We start from the raw sequence: 19,507 nt of genomic DNA on the forward strand, positions 1-19,507 counted from the left end.
TGGTTTCTGTTCTATTGGACTAGAAAACGTAGTGGCTTATTCTACCGAGGATCTGCCATGGTTACCCAATCAAGGGACGGTGGCATGAACTTAGGTGCACAGCATGGGCCCTTAGTGTCCAAGCTAATGGAAATTCCCCGTGGGGTGAGAAGGGGGTAGTTCCCGAGCCCTAAAGCTGCCGGTTAACCGCAAATCGTTGCTGGTCTTCGGACATGGAGTGGCTAGCCATGCTGGACAAAGAGGAAACTGAATTGATTCACAGGAATTATACAATCCAGCAAATACCTGTCCTTTTCATAGGGGAATTTCAGCATCTTCGCCAGATAGGATGCTGAGTCATCTGGTTTTCTAACCGTCCCATTGGCTGTACGATGAGTATAGTTCGGCAATTGTTAGCAGTCAAATACCGGCAACTGTATTCATGACATCACGAGACTGAAGTCGAAAGCCACATAATAAACGGGAAAGCGTGGGGAGAAGATGCATTCCTATTGACTGACCGTCTCTGCCAAACGATCATCTTACGACAAATATCTCTATATCCTGCTTGCGAGATTTCTTGCCTTCTTTAACCCGTTTAAGGATCTTCTGAATCTTCAGGTAGGCGGTAAATTTGTCCTGAGACAAATTAGTTGCCAATACTCGAAGGTTCAATTGGCAAAACTCACCGGCAACGCATCCCAGGCCTTGAGTTAGTGCCGTGTTTGAAGATGCCACAGCTGTACCGCACTTACTCCGTGAACAAGAATGAGTGCTAAGTCACAACATACCTTCCAGGATCGAGACTCATATACCTGGTACCTCATCTCATAAACGTATGCCTCGTCAAAGTTTCCGTGGGGTATGTGGCTGATCTCAACACTGCCTCCACCAGGTAGGAGGTCATCGGAGCGACCAATTCCAATTCCGTACAGAGAGGCCAAAATTCCGCGGCTGAGATACGGTGGAAGTAATGTTAGACGGAAAGTGTTGGAGGCGACATCCCAGCGTGGGCCAAACCACAGGAAACCAGCCGACGGGGTGAAGGGATCGTGAGATGCGGTTGTCATAACGCAGTTGACTGACGGATTGGTATGGTCGATCAATGTCACATTTTGGGAAGGAAAATTGGTCAAATCGTTGATCGGCTGTGTCTCCTGGATGGGCGGAGAAGTCATCTTGCGAATGTAAGAATGGAAGTTGACAGGATGAGGGTCAAGTAAAGCCGTCAAGCCGAGGCAAGGTTAATTCCAATCTTTTCAGGGCGGGGTCATGTCTCGACATTTAAAAATGTGAGATGACCTTGAAACTTCCCAGCTGTGTAGAAGAATATCATAATTCAAGTTTGTGAGACCTATATAGAGTGTAACAAAGTGTACCTCTCCCACATCTTAGACCCACATGATACCTCTTGAGATCTCGAGTCAGGGTTAAGCTTGATCGGGACCGCTGATTGAATCATTTGTGGGGCTATTTGTGCATGTGGAGCAGCCTCATCATGGTAAGTGTTGGGAGTGAATAAGGTTGAATTTGCAACAATGGCATATAACACACTGTGGTGAAACGCCAAAGCCGTCCATAAAACGATCTTGCGCTTCAAGTCTGGTATTTCAAATAGGGTTAACCATTTGCAGCAATTGTATCCATTTTTGATTCTCTATACTATATTAGAAAGGTAGCATTATACTCTGTACTTCAGCCTTGGGGGTGTGACTTATTGAACCGCCAGGACATCATCCACCATCCGCGATGCAGCGCCCAAGTAATTCACTGGGTCACAAAGTTCACTTAGACGCTTCTGGTTCATCTTCTTTGTAACCTCCTCCTTCTCTAGTAGAGACTCAAGCAGAGTCCGTTCTTTCTCAAGACTTTCCCGGCAGGCTTCGTACACAATATCATGTGCTCGCTGACGGCCCACATATGGTGCCATGCCCATCATAACAGCCTCGGCGACAATCAATCCTTTCGTGGAGTGAAGATTTTCCAGCATCTGCTTGCTATTGACAGAAAGGCCTGAAAGTGCAAAATGAGTTTGAGATAAAGCTCCAACAGCGATAACAAAGCTCTCTGGCACAGCTACCCACTCCAAGTGCCAGGGACCCGAGGCCCGTTCAAAGTCAGCTACCATCCCATCAAGAACAAGACCCGCGTTGGACCGGAGAATCTTAGACGCGGCCAAGATGACCTCACTGGATATGGGGTTGCGCTTTTGAGGCATGGTCGATGATGCTCCTCGGTGAGGCACGAAAGGCTCAGCCACTTCACTCAGCTCATTCGAAGACATGATAATAATGTCCAGCGCTAGCTTCCCCATTGAACCACCCATTAATGCGAGGAAATTGGTAATCTCGGCTATACCATCGCGTGCGACGTGCCAGGTAATCGAAGGATCGGTCAGACCAAGCTCTTTTGCCAATACCCTACGCACCCGGAGGCCATCATCGCTATTTCCCAGGGATGCAAGTGAACCTGCTGCGCCACCAAACTGTACCATCAAAGTTCGGTCTCGGAGCTGCTCCAATCGCTCCAGATGTCGCTGGAACCCAGATAGCCACACGGCGCACTTGTATCCAAAGGTTACCGGCAGTGCATGCTGCAAGTGTGTTCGTCCGGCCATTGGAGTGTCCTTGTACTTTTCAGACAGTTTGCGCAGAGACTTGATGACATCCTTGAGAATTTTCTCAATGATATCCAGTCCCTCTTTCATTTGTAAAATACTGGCTAGATCCATGATATCCTGCGTCGCAGCACCCCAGTGCACATATTTGCTGACTTCTTCACCACATATATCCGACAGCTGACGGACGAGCGGGAGAATCGGGTAGCCGACGATTTCAGTTTCGTGACGCAGCCGCTCAAAATCCAAGGTTGATTCTTGTATTCGTTGCGTTACCAAAGCTCCAACTTCAGAAGGGATCACGTCGCATTTGGATTGTGCTCGAGCCAATGCGGCTTCGGCATCCACGCAGCGGCGGATGTATGCTTCATCATCGAAGACCTATGTGATTATCATAAGATTGGTTCTAGTGCTAAATAGTGATAATTTGCCCACCTTGCGAATCTCATCGGTTCCAAATAATGTACGGAAAATGCCCGAATCAATCGCACTGACTGAGCCAATTGACTTCTGTCCCGTGATGGCAGTGATGGAACTGATGGGCCGAGCCGTGGCCCGTGATAAAGGGCGCGAGAGACGCAGAGCAATGGACATGGTGTGCAGTTGCTTTCGGCTTTTTCAATATTCGCAGAGTTATCAATTTTCCAGTGGTGATGGGCTTTGTGGCGATTGGGATCAAGCTTGTCTAAGTTGTGCCCCACATAACATACACGTATGTGGGGTTGACAAGGCTCAACAATGGAGACCTCGGAATATGCTGAAAGCCTGCGAATAGTTGGAAAATAAATGCAATTTTTATCCGTATTCGCATTATCTATGGATGTCCAGATTTCGTGACGAGAAATGACGAGCTTTGATTGGCCAGTGCCATCAATCTCGCAGTTGGACAGATTTGTTTCCGGTACTCAGCGATCTCGAAAGCTTCGCGAAATACTCATCCAACTTGCTAGACAGCATTCCTTTTGGAAACCTACATATAGCGAAAGATGCTGGTGGATCCATAGTTCGCCGATTCTACAGACTTACAAAATGACGTAATGATAGAGGGGATAGTCATAATGTGCGCCACCCGCAGTAGAACCATGTAACTGATGTTTATTACATATCTCCCTACTTATTTACAAGAACGTGAAATTCTCTTGACTATTGGGATACTCCGAAGAGCTAGTATTTGTGTGGCTAGCGGTGACCCCTTCTCTAATGGCTCTGCATGTGCAATATAACTTTCATGGCCTGACCGTTCAGACTGCAATGTTATAACGCTTGGTTAGCCAACGTTTACAATATGCGCAGAAGCGAACTAAACTTAATCTACCCCATCCATTGCTGATATACTGTTATTTGCATCGGCCTCATCGGTGAAGGTAACAAAACCATGCCCTCTGCTCTGGCCAGTACTACGGTCACGCATAACTATCTAGATGGTATAAGCAATCGCATGTTTTCCATCGGCTCAGATGCTTCAATTAAGAGGGGGTGTGAATAGAGGTATCAGTGAATTGACGTACCGCATCAAGAACCTGACCATTCTGAGAAAACATGTGATGTAGGTCGTCATCGGTGGTATTTGGGGAGAGATTTCTTCACGTTCAAATTGAGTCAGCTGAAGCTTGGAGCCCGCTAGCTATAGGCGGGTACTTACGAAACAAAAATTTTAGGCGCAGATATGGTTGATATGACGGATTTTTATCGTGTATATTAGTAGGCGGATGAGTTCAATGTATTAATTTGGGATGCTTGAAGGGGAGGATGTTCACAGGGGACTGGGAGGGGGAATGGGTTATATGCTAGGGCGAGAATGCGGAAATATTTGGACCTCTACGGGGTTTACACCGTAATTTTTACACGGAAACTCGAAACTCCGATAAGGCTCCTCAGCATACGTAGCGGATCTCTGATCTCGATACTGGGGTAATAATTGTGGCGAGCTGAACACTCGTCATAGGCCCCTGACCCTTGATGATCACTTCTCTACTAAGAATGCTAACATTATACGAATGATGTGTGATTGATGTTCAGTGCATTTGTATGCTTCTACGTATTCTTGCAGCATTCATGTAACATGCTTTAGGTTTATTCGCGAATGAAGAGAGATGCCACTCCTATACCGGTACTGGCAATGCAATGTTAGCGAATGTTTCACATGTAGGCCGAAATGATCTTACCTGGCACACATGCTCACGATGCCCATCTCTTTACCTTGTCTTTGAAGCTCCGAGAGCAGCGTAGCGACCTGTCTGGCACCGGTCGCTGCGATAGGATGTCCTAGAGCAATGGCACCACCATTCGGATTAATCTTGCTCATGTCCAGACCCAGCTCACGGATGCAGTAAATGGACTGGCTTGCAAATGCTTCATTCATTTCCACAATGTCGATGTCTTTGTTTTCGATTCTTAGATATTTGTAAAGATTTCGAATCGCAAAAATGGGCCCGATTCCCATTTCGTCGGGCGCACAGCCCGCGACTTGGGTGCCAGCAAACCGGGCAATGGGCTTCAAGCCGTGAGCATCGGCCCAGGACCGGCGAGCAAGTATGGCACTTGAGGCACCATCAGAAATTTGAGAACTAGACCATGTTAGAATGTGATAAAATTAGGCCAAATATGCAACTCACGAATTCCCAGCAGTGCTAGACCCATCCTCTATCACAGGACTCAGCGTTGCCAACTTCTGCGCAGTCACATTTGTACGAACGCCCTCATCACGCTCGACCACCGTAATTGTCTCCTCGTCAATACCTGCGCTGATTGATCTAACTTGAACGGGCACGATCTCATTCGCAAACCTGCCAGATCGTTGAGCCTCCGTCGCACGACGCTGACTCTCCGCGGCAAACTCATCCTGCTCACGTCGACTAATCCCATACCGCGATGCGACATTTTCTGAAGTCTGCAGCATGGGCAATAAACAATCTGTCGCATCCTTCTTTGGCGACTCCTTCAGTAAAGGCGAAACATCCACTGGAATTCCACGTGTCGAATAATTCCGCGTCATACTCTCCACACCACCTCCAATTCCGACGTCGATCTGTCCCGCTAAAATTGAATGCGAGATATGCGTGATCGCTTGCAGACTACTGGAACACTGCCGATTGACAGTGTGGAAAGTCGTGGAGTTCGGGAACCCCGCAGCATTGAGAGCCATGCGCCCGGTCTTTGCAAAACCCAGCTCCGAAAGAACATTCCCAATTAGCACGTCATTAACCTGACCCGGCTCGATATTTGCACGCCTAACGGCTGCTTGCATGACCTATGAGTATTTCAGCTCAGCTGAAATAGCAGACCAACAATCGGAGTGGTTTACCGGCATCAGAATCTCTTCTGGGTACGCATCTTTGAAACCTCCCTTGAATGCCCGTGCGATGGGACTTCGCACTGCGGAGAGAATTACCACATCGTTTGGGCTCTTTTTCAGAATCTCTCCTGCTGTCCTTCGAAGCATATTTGTGTTTCGTGCTGGATTGTGTGGGCACGATACCTTGAGGGAAACTGGGGTAATGCGGGAGTGCGGGTGTGGATCTGCGTGGCTCTAGTGGGGCGCGTTCGGAGTCGATGATCATCGTTTCCTCACACCGCAATACCTGGGGTCTCATGCGGGGTGGCTACATGTCCGAGGAGATATCAATAATACTCTGTTTGCATTGTATGAACATGAAATTCACTACCGTTGTGTGGATGGCAATGGGAGAGTTTGACTCCTAAGGGTTACCTTTATGAAGACCTGGGAATGTGGACTTAATTTCGATGACGTTGCGAGGACGAAGAGAACATCTTCATACTCTATCTTCATCTATTCAAGCTGAGCCTCACAGCCCAACAGTCCTATATCCACTTTGATTCATCATCTCCAAATCCTCCCCCCCTTCAATATCACGCGTCTTGGACAAAATATCGCTTGGATGGAAGACGTTGAAAATCAAACAACAAATCACCATCAAAGTCGCGTCAAAAACATATACAAATGCCTCTGTTCTCTGCAGGTAGCCGGTATTCCCTTGAATATACTCAGCCACACGATAAATCGATCGAATCATTATAAGTGCACTCGCAACATATAGAACCTTCATATAACGCGTCCAGGGAATCCGCGACTTAACCAAAGCATGCATCGGAGTAGCCAGCATCCGACGATGGAAAATAATAGAGACGATGATAAAAATTCCAAATGAGACGACCTGGACGAAGAGACCTCCGACGATGATATTCTCGCCTAGGTTCACACTAGATGTTGTTTTGGCGGTCGCGAGCATGCCACCTCCTATATCCCAGCTATCAGTTCATGTCTAATAACCGGGATGAAAAGAGCCATACCGCTGCTCTGCATGAGAAAGGACAAGACATCGCCCGTGACGAAGATCTTTGTGAGCCACGTTGGTCGGATAATTGAATTCGACTCGCCATTCAATAGGCGAATGATTCGACCGAGAATCATGTAGATGGATGCTGCGAAGAAGGAGGGTGCTAGGAGAAGGAATAGTTCTTGAATTACGTAGGGCATGGTCGTCCAGTCGGGTGACTGTTTAGCGCTGTAGTATCTTGCTGCATAGCCGATTGTCTCGACTATTCGCGTATTTTAGCATAACAAGGTCGGCGGACAATTGTTCATTAGAAAAACATACAAAGTCCTCCAATGACGAAGGGGATGAAGAACCAGCTTCTTTTTCGAATTACCTGCCAGATTTGAAACGCTACTGAAAGGCCAAATATGACTGCAAATGCGATAGCCGCGCTAGGTGATGGGTCATAGTTGTAGAGTTTGTAGGTCATCGTAAAAGAAAGAGAAACGTGATATAACAAAAAAAGAATTGAAGAGAACCTAGGTTGAAGGAGAGTCGTGAGGAAATACTAGAACTGGCCCTGCGAAGGGCATCCGTTAAATAAGAATAAATGTTTTCATGTTTACTGGGCCTTATGGAGACATGGATCTGTTTGTTGCGTAAACCTGCTAGCGTGTGGGATAATATTAGGTCTGACCAGGCAACGATTAGCTGTAAAGTGGGCTAAATTAATCGATATGTTCAAAGAAACTTAAAATAACAATACCAGACCCTTTCTAGAGAAGTATACGAAATTTCGAACGAAGAGAAGAGTTTTCGGGAGAAAAAATTACTATTTGTATACTTGATAGAGATAAGGGTACGAGTACGAATGACATACGATTGGTCAGATCCTCGAGACCCACTATATTTCCTATCTGGGGTAGAAACACGAATGCGAATCTATTCGTGATACCATGGCTCTAACGTATACTCCTGAGTCCTGAACTAGGCGGCAAAAATCAATCATCTACTCCACTTGTGAGAATTATCTATATAAGCCTTCTCCCTGTCAGGGTCCAGGGATTTATTCCCCATCATTGTTTGTTTCTATCTTTATTAGCAGATCCAATTGACTTTGAGTTAGTTGACATCTTTTCCATTGAGAATACCAAGCCGACCGTGTCTGTTATCTATTGCAATGAATTTCACGTTTTACTACTATGACCCATCAGCTGCTGCTGCCGCGATTTTCGTTGTATTGTTTGGGTTGAGTACCCTTCTGCACTTCTATCAACTTGTGCGAACAAGAACATGGTTTATGATTCCATTCTTGATTGGAGGGATTCGTAAGTTGAGATTATTCCCTCATGTTGACGTTGTGCTAATGCTTCCCTATAGTCGAAACTATTGGTTACGTTGGCCGTTTGCTATCCTCGCGCGAGTCGCCCAATTTCACCGAAGGTCCCTATATCATTCAAAGTGCCTTGCTTTTGATCGCACCCGCATTTTTCGCTGCGAGCATATATATGACTCTCGGTCGAATTATACTTATGACTGATGCAGAGCGATCATCTATGATCGGAATAAAATGGTTGACCAAAATGTTCGTCACTGGAGATGTTTTGTCTTTCTTGATGCAAGCTTCAGGTATGCTCCACACTCGGATATAAGATATGATCATAGACAATGCTAACAACATGACAGGAGCGGGTCTCATGGTTGCCAATACAAGTAGCCCGACTACCGGCGAGCACGTTATCATCGGTGGTCTCTTCGTGCAGATCATCTTCTTTGGCTTTTTCACAATCACAGCCATCGTGTTCCAGGTTCGCCTCGGCAAAAACCCCACCGCTCGTTCCGTTGAGTTGGGAGGAATCTGGCCTCGGCATATGACCGCCCTCTATGTTTCCAGCATTCTAATTCTGATCCGTTCGGTGGTCCGAGTGGTGGAGTATCTTGAGGGATACAGCGGGTATCTGATGAAACATGAGGTTTTCATCTATGTCTTTGATGCACTGCTGATGTTTTGTGTCATGATGGTTCTTCAGTACTCACACCCGAGTGAGATCAATTGCTTGCTGGGTCGTGGGGAGACGTATTCGGAGAAGATTATCAAGACTCGGAAGTTTGTTTCCACCTCAGTAATTGAGCTTGGTGAAGACCGCGTATAGAAAGGCGTCAGATAATCCGCGGATTTTTTATGTCGTAATGAATCAGTACGTGAGATAGTTTTTTTTTCAAATTGCCTTAATATCAAGACTTGATTCCAAAAAGACTATTGTACGAAAAGGGTTCAAGTAACCATCTCATGTCTCTTGGTCATGATGTATTTGGTCTTCTCCCGAGAGAACATTTAAAACAGCCCATTCAATATGAGGTTTCCAATGAGGATCAAGGATCTGGGTGATCTCTTCAAGAACCTTGCGGCCCCAACACCCTATAGACCAGTTTTCTTGGCCCATGTGCAGAAAGACACAGTAGTGAGCCAACACTACCAAAGCGAAAGGTTTATGAGCTCTGAGATCATCGAGGTATTTTTGCGGGGCTCGAATAGCCCACCCAGCAGCCATAGTCATCGACGTAGGCTCGGCGTAGCTAAAAACAGCAAGTTGCCGCAATTGATCGATCGTCCTGGTGTACGAGTCATAGTCGACATCAGGATCCATTTGATGGTACTGAAGTTTCAACTCCTCAAGTCGATCCATCGCAGCATAAAAATGATCAGGAATATCGACCTCGGGGGTTATGACATTGAGAAGGGGTGCGAAGTTGCTTTGTCGCAAGAATTCTCCCTCCACATCTAGCACTGCCTGGACACCTCGAGCCAAAACAAAGACATTTGTGAGGGCATCCAAGCCTGGTCCGTCTTCTTTGCTTTCCATTTTGAGAGCACTTGCTAGACTAAACGCAAATGCCAGGCCAGCAAAAATCATCATGGCTTTCGCATTTGTCTGGCTGATATTGCGTAGTTGATCAGAGAACATCACCAGAGCGGTATTTTTATGCGCTATGGCGATGTCAAGCCACATCACATGTCTTTCATCTTGACGTAAATGTGAAAGATGCATAGCAGAAAGTGCCAATATTCCGTGCATAAGAAATGGTGCTTTGAGAGCTTCTTCAAGTACAGGCATCTCCCAGACTTTTCTTGTCTCTTCGTTCCGCACAGCGAATTTGTGTGTGTGCTTGATCCATTGTAATACAAGTTCTAGCTGGGTCATGTCCAATGAAGAAAAACTAGGAGTTGGAATTGAGCTGCCCGGTGAATGCGAGGTCCATGCATCGGGTATGAAAATGTGGGCATCAGGTGTCGTCTGTGGTTGATCTTCTGGTGGTGATCGAGCTTTCTTCTGAGGTCTTCGGGTATTATCCGCAAAAAAGTGAGGCCCTAGACCGGGATAAACACATGTTTCACGTCTTTGGTCGCAGTTGCTGCAAATTGGTCGTAGTTCATCGCACTGTAGTAATCATTAATACTATCAAGAGATAAATGGTAGATCCGAAAAACGGAAATTATGGGAATGAGACCTTTACACGTCTAGTTTTGCAAGTAGTGCAGCCATGCCGGGATTTTGTGTGTCCCCGCCGATAATGCATCGTGATTTGAGAGTAGGGTATTAGGATGATGTGTGTATATAACGCAGTGGGAGCCTAGGAGGCAAGCAGTGATAAGTTTAGCAATTGAGACCCGAATGTGGTGAGAAACACGAGTACGAGACGCCAGACCCACTTCATTGATCCGATTGGTTAATACCCGCCCCACTCAAGATGGCCCCAGGACACACGATCCATATAGTTCCCCTGTTCTTCGCGGATTTGGCTTTGGCTTTGGACAAATTTTTACTTACTATTATACAGGCAGCTATGATTTCCCTTTTATTAGTGATTATCATCCTGATCTGCGGTAACCAGGCTCTACCTCTTTTTCGAAATTGGTCCCTTGCCAAGCAGTTGAAAGTTCCACTTGTTATTTGCCCAGTCGCGCATGATGGGCTACTTTGGAGGTATGTGCAGACAGTTATTCGAAACAGGTCGCCTGGAATTGTGTCACAGACTTTCCCTCTTTTCCGTTTCGCGCGGATCAACTGGCTGTTCTCTGGGGAATACATGGTTACCGAGGGCTACGGCGATGTCTTTGCCCTCGTCAGTCCAAGCGGCATCCAACTCTTTGTCGGGGAGGAAAAGATTGCCAAACAAATCTTATCGCGATCAACTGACTTTCCCAAGCCGATTGAAGTAATAAGTATGAAGCACCCTACATCTCCGAACTGCCGAAAGATACCATACTTATCTTCGTCACAGAGATAATCGACGTATTTGGAAGAAGCCTGGCCTCGGTATGTTGATGAATACCAATTCTCATTTCAGCTAACTTACACAATAATCAAGGTCGAAGGCGAGGACTGGAAACGTCATCGGAAATCCACTGCCGCTGCCTTTTCAGACAAAGTGAATGAAACAGTTTGGCTACAGTCTTGCGATCAAGCCTCCAGTTCTCTGCACCATTTTGTATGCCAGGAAAAGGTGTCGAATACTCAGAAAGAGATGACTCAGCTGAGCTTCGCTGTTTTGATGAAGGCATGTATGGGGGTCGATCACAACAACAAAGATGACCTCAATATCCAAATTGCGAACAGACATTTGTCAACTATTTTACGTATCATGACCATTTCAGACACGTCAAAATTGAAGATGCTCAGTTTCTTTCGACCACCTTTTCGACCAAAAACACCGAACAAGTTTGCTCTCAGCCTGCAAAGCCTTGGGTCATTTTTGGATAATCTCATCGACAACCGCAAATCTCATCCTCTCCCAAGCAACGACCTTTTGTCTTCATTACTCACATCTAGCAATCGGGAAATCCTGTCAGATGAGGAGATTAGAGGAAATCTGTTTCTGTTTGTTTTCGCTGGTCATGAAACCACGGCAAACACTTTGGTCTACATAATCTATCTTTTGGCAATTTTCCCAGAATGGCAGGCTTGGGTAACCCAAGAGCTGGATGAAATAATGTCCGACATTACTCCAACTACTGTGCCGACCATTCAAGAGATATTCCCTCGCACAGTCAGACTCAAGGCGATCATGGTATGACTCACTTCTGGAAAAATTGCACACCGAGCTGTATTAATTGAACTGATTAGTACGAAACACTCCGACTCTATGGACCAGTGGTCAAAGTTCTACGGAAGACACCAAATCAACCACAGACGGTTGTTCAGTCTGATGATTCCAGACTTCTAATTCCCGCAAATGTCCAGATCAATATCCTCCCGCCTGCTGTTCACGCTAGGACCGCTGATTGGGGGCCTGATTCTCTCTCGTGGATTCCAGGTCGATGGTTATGCAGCTCCCAGAATGCAAATAACCAGAGTGGTACGAGACAAGAAAGCATTGACAGCAAGAAAATTGACTCGCTACTAGCATGGGGAGAAGGATCTCGAGGATGTCCGGGGAAAAGATTCTCTCAACTTGAAATAATTGCTGTGCTTGTCACATTGCTGCGAAATCACTACGTGCAGCTTGCACCAAGGGCAGGCTTTAGCGTGGAGCAGGCCCGCGTGGAAGCCTTAAAGGTGATCATGCAAAGCAAATCAGGTCTTACTTTGCATATAGAGCGTCCTGAGCTCATTCAAGTGCAATGGACTCGACGATGACGCAGAATTGGCTTCATGCATCACATATTGGCGTTCCTTTTAAAAATTAAAATCATACTATTCAAATTTTCACAGAGCCCACACTAGGGTTCACGCCATCGCCTTCAGAGGCTTCATCCTTCGCACTCATCTCCCAGCCTCGTCCACGATAACGAGCTGGCCAAACACCAGATTTCCCAGGAGCCATAATTCCATTCGGATCCAAGCAGTCTTTAATCTTCTCATTGAACTTCATAAGAGCTCCATCATTCCAATTATAGGTTCCCGCAATTTGATCCATGAAGGTCAAGTGCGTACGGTACTCACCATATCCCCTCTTCGCCGCATCATCAACCATAGGTCGAACACTCGCACGTGCATTATTTCGCATAACTGGATCATCGCGATTGAAAACACTCTCAACAATAAGATGCATCTCACGCAACCCCACAACGAAAGTAGGGAATAAGTCCAAGTCAAACTCTTCACGTCGCTTGCGTGCGATATCCCATAGTGCCGTTGCATCTTCACCTCGGACAGGCGAGACGGGGCTGAACGCCACATGTCCACCATTCGGATGCCAGTTTACCCATCGAAGCTCTTCGATTTCTGGAACCCCAGAGGCAAAACGGTCACGGACCCAGAAATAGTCATCGGAAGACAGAGTCGATGGATCGATTCGTCGAGCGCCGGGGATCTTCATGAATTCCTTTTCGATGATGTCGAGTTTGTACTTGCGGATTTCCGGTGGGCCATATGACATTCCGTAATACAGCCATGCGCAGTCGCCGTGGGAAAGCCTGTTGGCGATATCGTGAATGATTTTATCGGGGACACAACCCTTGCCGTTGTAATATTGGCTTCGGGGTTTGCCTTTGAGAGCAACCTGCATACTGACGTGGCGAAGCTGAGCAACGTTTTCGAGGATCATTGCGATACGCAGGGGGCGAATGATTTCAATCTATGTTCGTTAATTCATGTACCGTGCGAGAATGAGGATTGACTTACCAGCTGAGCGAGGTCTTCCTCCTTGGGGAATGTATAGAGCTAGAAATCAAGTAAGCTTTCGACTCAAGAACATCAAAAGTGGAAACATACATAAGCTTCATGGCCTCCAGGATTCGGCATTAAGCCAAGTCCCATCTTCGTCACAATACCCAAATTCGACTGGGAAAATAGCCCACTTCATCCAGATGTCCAATATCAGCACGCATCGAATCTCGCCCAGAAAGAAGACTTACTCGGGAGTTGGTCCAAACCCAGGGGCGAACAGTTGCCAGCTATTGTTTCCCGGCAAAGCACCCATACCAGTCCTGATCACCTCACCTGTCGGAAGAACCACTTCCATACCAGAATGCATACTCCAATGATTTCCATACGGCGTATACCCAACACCACGATCAACAGCATTTCCCAGTACCGACCCACCTCCAATATCGGGGACATCAATCCAAAGATGCTTATAGCCTCGAGCTTGGATCTCTTCATACAATGCGAAGTATGTGACACCCGGCTCCACGAGACATGTGTAGTCATCAGGGTTTATGTCGAGGATGCGGTTCATTCGTCTTCCGAGGTCTATCACGACGGCGCCGCGAATTCAAGGGGCGGCTTCGCCGTAGCCATCTTAAAGTTTGTCGTTAGTATTGTCCTTGACAGTGTTGGCAAGATTCTTGAGACATACAGTTTCGACCGATGGAGATTGGTGAAATGGGGATTCGATACTCGTTGGCCCATCTGACAATTATCTGTACTACCTCTGTGGTGCTAGGGTAGACTGCAGCAGAAGCAACGAGGTCATCTTCTGCCACCACGTGCATTCCATCGTGCGTATTTGGATCTATTGGTTGCTTAGTACTAGACCGAACATTATTGCGCGTTGTATTTGCGCTTACTTTCAATATACCTGAGAAATGTATTAGTTGGATTTGCCTGGATTTGACCCTAGGTTAATACATACCACCCATCCGCTAGCTTTTTTACTAGTTCAACATTGGCTTGGCCAACTTGGTCTCGGAGGCTTTCAATTGCCCGGTGAAACGCTGCCTCACTGACACCTTGAGGCAATGCTATCTGTGTCCGATTGCTTTGGGGCTTTGTAGCTATCTCAAAAATACTGCTTTTCGCCTTATGGGCCTGTTCAAGCAGCCTTTCTGGAATTCCGTTGTGTTTCTCAGAGAGGAGGGGAGGTGGGGGGATGTCCTGCTTGGTCATTTTGAATATACTCAGCACTCCCAAGTTAGGAGTGATTTGATAATTTATAGGTCTACGTCTATGCAAATGTCTATACCCCTCTTTTGTAATATGAAGTGCGGGGAACTTCCGGCATCGAACACTTGTCCTGCTACTAGTCAAAATGATTGAGGTATATCAGCTGCACGCATATGAGCAGCAAGAAAGCGGAGGGATCCCACATTTCTTCATCACGTGAGGAGGTACTAGATTTGTAGTTGACACCAATGCAAGCCAAGCGGGGAAGTGAGGGGACCACCGATCTTCCAGACTAAGGGACGAAATGACGATGTTGAAATCTGATGAAAAAGTTAAAAATCCTAAAATAATGCTCCGTACTCCGGGGTCCCATCATGGGGATTTGGTTGCCGACGGAAGTCGGAAAGACCAGGAATGGAGCATTGCCGTTACTCAAAGTGAGCGACTTCCCGATAATTGCATTTTGCTGCCGAAGGCGAATCCCGGGTGTAAAATACATGTTATATTACTCCGAAATACACCGTAATTTCACATTCCTAATACTTCTTTGTAATGCTAGATTGCACCCCAGTAATTAATTATACACAGCAATGAGTTGTTCTTCTAGTTTTTTTTTTATATAGTAAAGACCCAGTAGAAGTCACTCGTTTCCACATCCACATTATCTTAAAAACTCCCGCATTTCACACTCCGCAAAGATGAATCTGGTACATTCTGACTAAGATCCGGTAGTGTTGTGGGGTCGGCTTCCGATGGCGGCAAAGGGCTTAGGGGCCAACGCAGCGAAGTACTCCGATATGTGGGGAAACAAGGCGGTGGCCACCCCGGAGATGCCCGGGTAAGCGTTTTTTCGGCTTCTCTGGATCAGTGTCTAGCCGAAAAATATTGCGGGTTGGGGGCACTGGGGTAGATAGCTTCGCGATGGTCCGTTTCTTCTTCTTCTCTTCTCCTGTTGGATCAGAAGACCTTCTCCCCAGACATTTCAAGGTAGTCGAGACATCATGTCGCGGCCTCTTGCCCCTGTGATGTCGGCGTTCCGCCCCATCTGGCGGCGGAACTTCTCTGCGTCCACCCCCGTTTGTGGCATCAACAAGTTGTGCGCCTCCGCCAATGAAGCCGTTAAGGACATGAAGGGTTCATCGACCGTCCTGGTCGGTGGATTCGGTTTCTCTGGTGTTCCTCTCACTCTCATCAACGCCGTTCGGGATCGCCCCGAGGTTAAGGACCTGACCGTTGTCTCGAACAACGCTGGTATGCCTGGTGTTGGTCTTGGTAAGTGCAATTGTGTCCGTAATTGAGTCGGCGAGCAGAGGGCTAACTGCACTATGTTCCTGTAGGTCAATTGCTCGAGTCGAAGCAGATCAGCAAGATGATCGCTTCGTTCATTGGTGAAAACAAATTGTTCGAAAAGATGTACCTCGGTGGCGAACTGTCCCTGGAGCTCACTCCTCAGGGTACTATCGCTGAAAAGTGCGCCGCTGCTGCGGCTGGTATCCCTGCTTTTTACACTCCCGCTGCTTTCGGCACTATCGGTAAGTCTCATATCAATTGTCCGGTTCCGCTGAAAATAGGCTGACTTGGTTCAAATAGTGCAAACTGGTGAACTCCCCGTTCGGTACAACAAGGATGGCTCTGTTGCTGAAATGTCCAAGCCTAAGGAGACTCGTGTTTTCAACGGCAAGGAATTCCTTCTGGAAGAATCTATCTACGGTGACTACGCTCTGGTTAAGGTCCACAAGGCCGATCGTCTTGGTAACTGCCAATTCCGCAAGTCTATGAACAACTTCAACGAGGCCATGGCCAAGAACGCCAAGGTCACCATCGTTGAGGCTGACCACATTGTTGAGGTTGGTGAGATCTCCCCCGAGGATGTCCACCTTCAGGGTATCTACGTCGATGCTGTCATCCAGAGCACCGAGGAGAAGCAATTCGACAAGATCACTTACGCCAAGGACCCCAGCGAGATTCTTGCTGGTGGTAACGGTGATGCCATGGCCCGCCGTGAGCGTATCGTCAAGCGTGCTGCCAAGGAACTCAAGGACGGCATGTACGTTAACCTCGGTATTGGTGTTCCTCTCCTGGCTCCTGCCTTCGTCCCCGAGGGTGTCGAGGTCATTCTGCAGGCTGAGAACGGTATCCTTGGTCTCGGTCCCTACCCCACTCCCGGCCAGGAGGACCCTGATCTGATCAACCCCGGCAAGGAGACCGTCACTCTTGACCCCGGTGCTTCCCTCTTCGGCTCCCACGAGTCCTTCGGTATGATCCGCGCTGGTAAGATCGACCTCACCATGCTTGGTGCCCTCCAGGTCAGCCAGTACGGTGATCTTGCCAACTTCATGCTTCCCGGAAAGGTCAAGGGTATTGGTGGTGCCATGGACTTGGTCGCCAACCCCGAGAAGACCAAGGTCGTTGTCACCATGGAGCACACTGACAAGAAGGGCAACCCCAAGATTCTTGCTGGTAAGTTTTATTTTTCAATATCCCGTGGTATAAACCTCACTAACAATCCGATTCCTAGACTGCACCTTCCCCCTCACCGGCCCCCGCTGCGTTTCCACCATCATCACTGAACTCGCTGTCTTCGACTGCCACCCCACCGAGGGCCTGACTCTGATCGAGCACGCCGAGGGTGTCACTGTTGAGGAGATCACCAGCAAGACCTCTGCTCCCTTCAAGGTCTCCCCTGACCTGAAGCCCATGCAGCTGTAAATTTGCATTTGAATATATACCATAGAATTGGGTCTGGAACCGGTGTCTTGTTTTATTTTGCGAATGTCAATACTCCAACATGAAGTTGTAGATTGAAAATTGAGTTTTATTTCTACAATTATTTCTACACCGTATATATAATCAAAATGAACCCTGTCTGACCAGGCACTAGACCCGCGCGCCACACATAATTGAGGGCAGCAATGCTCCATAACGCCCTACAAGTCCGTGCTGTACGCCTCTGGCTTGAGTTTATGTGGGGTCAAACCCACCTGCAGATCAATCAGTGGGGCTCCCCACGACAAGTTCGCGATAGAATGGTGGATTCATGCATGGAACTGGGACTCGGGATGGTCCGCTTTATCTGTTTAATTCGATTATCGGTGTCTAGATATGTGCAACAAGCCACTCAGTCTCTATTTTAATCAATCTTTCGATTCTTGTTTCGAGTAATGCTGTGTCATATCATGGCGAAGAATATCCAATCCCTGTAGATCAATTTAGCATTCAGTCTGAAATTTCAAGACAGATTAGACTAACCAAAATGATACCGTTCGCAATCCCCTCATCTGTCTCCCCTATAACACACAACCGGAAGAATTCTTCCGGGCCTTGGTTGGGTCCTGATCATATAGCCGTTTGAAATTCGCACGGGACATGGGATCAATAATCTCGGCCCAGATGCGTTTCCGAATCTCACTGTATCTATCGAGGATGGTTTCATCTGCGAGACCCTTATGAATACCCATTAGTGAATCAAAAAGACTGCCAACATCGGCAATGCCGCCTGTAAGACCAAGTCCACCACTAGAGCTGACTTAGTATGGAGGCACACGATCTAATCTGACTAGTGTACTACTCACAATGCGTTACAAAGATGCTCAGCATCTGCTGCAAGAAGGACCCTTCCGACACGGAAACTTGGCGCGCATCGTTGTTGCAGTTTGTACGGACTAATGTTGGTAAGTTGATATTGGTCCGGCTTGGGGTTGCCAGGTAAAAGTTTCTCATAGAGCTGGGGTTGGCGAGCAATGTATTTCTCTCTACTAAGTCCGGGCTTATCACCGTATGTGACGCGCCAGAGACCATCCTTTGTGACCCGGACTGCCATATACCAGTAGTCTGGGTGGACGACAAAATTGCTGTCCCAAAAGTTGTGATAGACCTGTGCACTCGTAATCAGTGTCGAATTCGCGGCAAGAAGTAAAAGGGATCTCACGTTAGTTGCGATGATCTGCGCATTCAGGGTTTCTCCCGGGTATTCAGATCCAAACAGCTCTCGTCGCACAGTACTGCTGGCTCCATCACATCCAATAACATAATCTGCCTCGAGCTTCTGAAGACCAGTTGGGGTCTCAACGTCGAGCCATGCTTGTTCCTCATTCTGACCAATGCGCACAATTCGATGAGACTATTTGACCTGCGCCGTGGGTTCCCGCTGAATATGTTCGTATAGCAACTCTCCCAACTGATCGAGTGGAAGTACGACCATCTTAGTCGGATAATCGTCGGGCAATACGGCGTGGGTCATGCCTGCGATAAAAGTACCATCGAACTGCCGCCATGCAAATCCAGCTGGCTGAAATCCTCGTGCCTTGGCGTCTTCGAGAACTCCAGCTCGTCCTAGTTCGTATACTGCTTGACTGGCGTAATTAGCTGCTCGAGGCTGGTCGACAACTTTCGAACCAGCATCAAACAATTCAACTTGAATTCCTTGTTTCGCAAGCAAGAGGCCGAGGATTAGGCCTGATGGCCCAGCTCCGACTATGATCACCTATAATGAGTTAGCTACAGCCATTTAAGTGGATAAGTATACGATACCTTCTTGATCGCCATGAGTTCCATTCTTTGAGGTTGTTGAGTGAAGGGGTTGGACTATTGTGCCTGATGCAATTGATCTTAAGAATTCCAACAGGGATATAGAGGGGTCGAGCAGCCCACCCCCGCCGTGGGACCATTCTAGAATTGCCTTTCATTGCAATAAAAATGCCAAGTTTATCACCTTAAGTTGTTCCGTCACTGGTTGGATCGCGGGGGAAGGGCAGAGTGGGGGCACTGGGGAGAAAAGCGGGGAGAAATCCCGAGACCCTGCATGA

At 47.3% G+C, this 19,507-nt stretch overlaps 10 protein-coding genes across 10 annotated transcripts; 3 read left to right on the forward strand and 7 right to left on the reverse strand.

Moving 5' to 3' along the window:
• Positions 1 to 516: 516 nt before the first annotated feature.
• N7520_011721 (uncharacterized protein) lies at positions 517 to 1,157 on the reverse strand (the record flags this gene model as incomplete). Its single annotated transcript, XM_057145654.1, has 3 exons — positions 517 to 618; positions 669 to 686; positions 771 to 1,157. 3 exons carry the CDS (start codon positions 1,155 to 1,157, stop codon positions 517 to 519), a joined length of 507 nt encoding a protein of 168 aa, XP_056991408.1.
• Positions 1,158 to 1,693: 536 nt separating this feature from the next.
• N7520_011722 (class-II fumarase/aspartase family protein) lies at positions 1,694 to 3,190 on the reverse strand (the record flags this gene model as incomplete). The annotated part of the gene is made up of 2 exons (XM_057145655.1): positions 1,694 to 2,977; positions 3,032 to 3,190. The coding sequence occupies 2 exons, from the start codon at positions 3,188 to 3,190 to the stop codon at positions 1,694 to 1,696; spliced, it is 1,443 nt and encodes a 480-aa protein (XP_056991409.1).
• Positions 3,191 to 4,669: 1,479 nt separating this feature from the next.
• Positions 4,670 to 6,038, reverse strand: N7520_011723 (thiolase family protein; the record flags this gene model as incomplete). The annotated part of the gene is made up of 4 exons (XM_057145656.1): positions 4,670 to 4,709; positions 4,762 to 5,163; positions 5,212 to 5,846; positions 5,901 to 6,038. The coding sequence occupies 4 exons, from the start codon at positions 6,036 to 6,038 to the stop codon at positions 4,670 to 4,672; spliced, it is 1,215 nt and encodes a 404-aa protein (XP_056991410.1).
• Positions 6,039 to 6,402: 364 nt separating this feature from the next.
• Positions 6,403 to 7,363, reverse strand: N7520_011724 (RTA1 domain-containing protein; the record flags this gene model as incomplete). Its single annotated transcript, XM_057145657.1, has 3 exons — positions 6,403 to 6,854; positions 6,908 to 7,156; positions 7,216 to 7,363. The coding sequence occupies 3 exons, from the start codon at positions 7,361 to 7,363 to the stop codon at positions 6,403 to 6,405; spliced, it is 849 nt and encodes a 282-aa protein (XP_056991411.1).
• A 690-nt stretch (positions 7,364 to 8,053) lies between these two features.
• On the forward strand, positions 8,054 to 9,026 carry N7520_011725 (RTA1 domain-containing protein; the record flags this gene model as incomplete). The annotated part of the gene is made up of 3 exons (XM_057145658.1): positions 8,054 to 8,201; positions 8,254 to 8,502; positions 8,560 to 9,026. 3 exons carry the CDS (start codon positions 8,054 to 8,056, stop codon positions 9,024 to 9,026), a joined length of 864 nt encoding a protein of 287 aa, XP_056991412.1.
• A 135-nt stretch (positions 9,027 to 9,161) lies between these two features.
• On the reverse strand, positions 9,162 to 10,452 carry N7520_011726 (Zn(II)2Cys6 transcription factor domain-containing protein; the record flags this gene model as incomplete). Its single annotated transcript, XM_057145659.1, has 2 exons — positions 9,162 to 10,313; positions 10,384 to 10,452. The coding sequence occupies 2 exons, from the start codon at positions 10,450 to 10,452 to the stop codon at positions 9,162 to 9,164; spliced, it is 1,221 nt and encodes a 406-aa protein (XP_056991413.1).
• Positions 10,453 to 10,962: 510 nt separating this feature from the next.
• On the forward strand, positions 10,963 to 12,512 carry N7520_011727 (cytochrome P450 monooxygenase; the record flags this gene model as incomplete). The annotated part of the gene is made up of 4 exons (XM_057145660.1): positions 10,963 to 11,098; positions 11,158 to 11,192; positions 11,245 to 11,943; positions 12,000 to 12,512. 4 exons carry the CDS (start codon positions 10,963 to 10,965, stop codon positions 12,510 to 12,512), a joined length of 1,383 nt encoding a protein of 460 aa, XP_056991414.1.
• A 61-nt stretch (positions 12,513 to 12,573) lies between these two features.
• N7520_011728 (FAD-binding oxidoreductase) lies at positions 12,574 to 14,705 on the reverse strand (the record flags this gene model as incomplete). The annotated part of the gene is made up of 7 exons (XM_057145661.1): positions 12,574 to 13,452; positions 13,500 to 13,538; positions 13,590 to 13,674; positions 13,733 to 14,069; positions 14,176 to 14,331; positions 14,387 to 14,397; positions 14,452 to 14,705. 7 exons carry the CDS (start codon positions 14,703 to 14,705, stop codon positions 12,574 to 12,576), a joined length of 1,761 nt encoding a protein of 586 aa, XP_056991415.1.
• Positions 14,706 to 15,703: 998 nt separating this feature from the next.
• Positions 15,704 to 17,411, forward strand: N7520_011729 (3-oxoacid CoA-transferase; the record flags this gene model as incomplete). The annotated part of the gene is made up of 4 exons (XM_057145662.1): positions 15,704 to 15,974; positions 16,040 to 16,234; positions 16,293 to 17,162; positions 17,221 to 17,411. 4 exons carry the CDS (start codon positions 15,704 to 15,706, stop codon positions 17,409 to 17,411), a joined length of 1,527 nt encoding a protein of 508 aa, XP_056991416.1.
• Positions 17,412 to 17,989: 578 nt separating this feature from the next.
• On the reverse strand, positions 17,990 to 19,256 carry N7520_011730 (FAD-dependent oxidoreductase; the record flags this gene model as incomplete). The annotated part of the gene is made up of 4 exons (XM_057145663.1): positions 17,990 to 18,218; positions 18,275 to 18,822; positions 18,898 to 19,185; positions 19,233 to 19,256. 4 exons carry the CDS (start codon positions 19,254 to 19,256, stop codon positions 17,990 to 17,992), a joined length of 1,089 nt encoding a protein of 362 aa, XP_056991417.1.
• Positions 19,257 to 19,507: the final 251 nt, after the last annotated feature.

The sequence above is a fragment of the Penicillium odoratum genome, assembly GCF_028828045.1.
Source record: "Penicillium odoratum strain IBT 22623 chromosome Unknown utg000008l_segment0_segment0, whole genome shotgun sequence".
In the NCBI taxonomy this organism is placed as follows: domain Eukaryota; kingdom Fungi; phylum Ascomycota; class Eurotiomycetes; order Eurotiales; family Aspergillaceae; genus Penicillium; species Penicillium odoratum.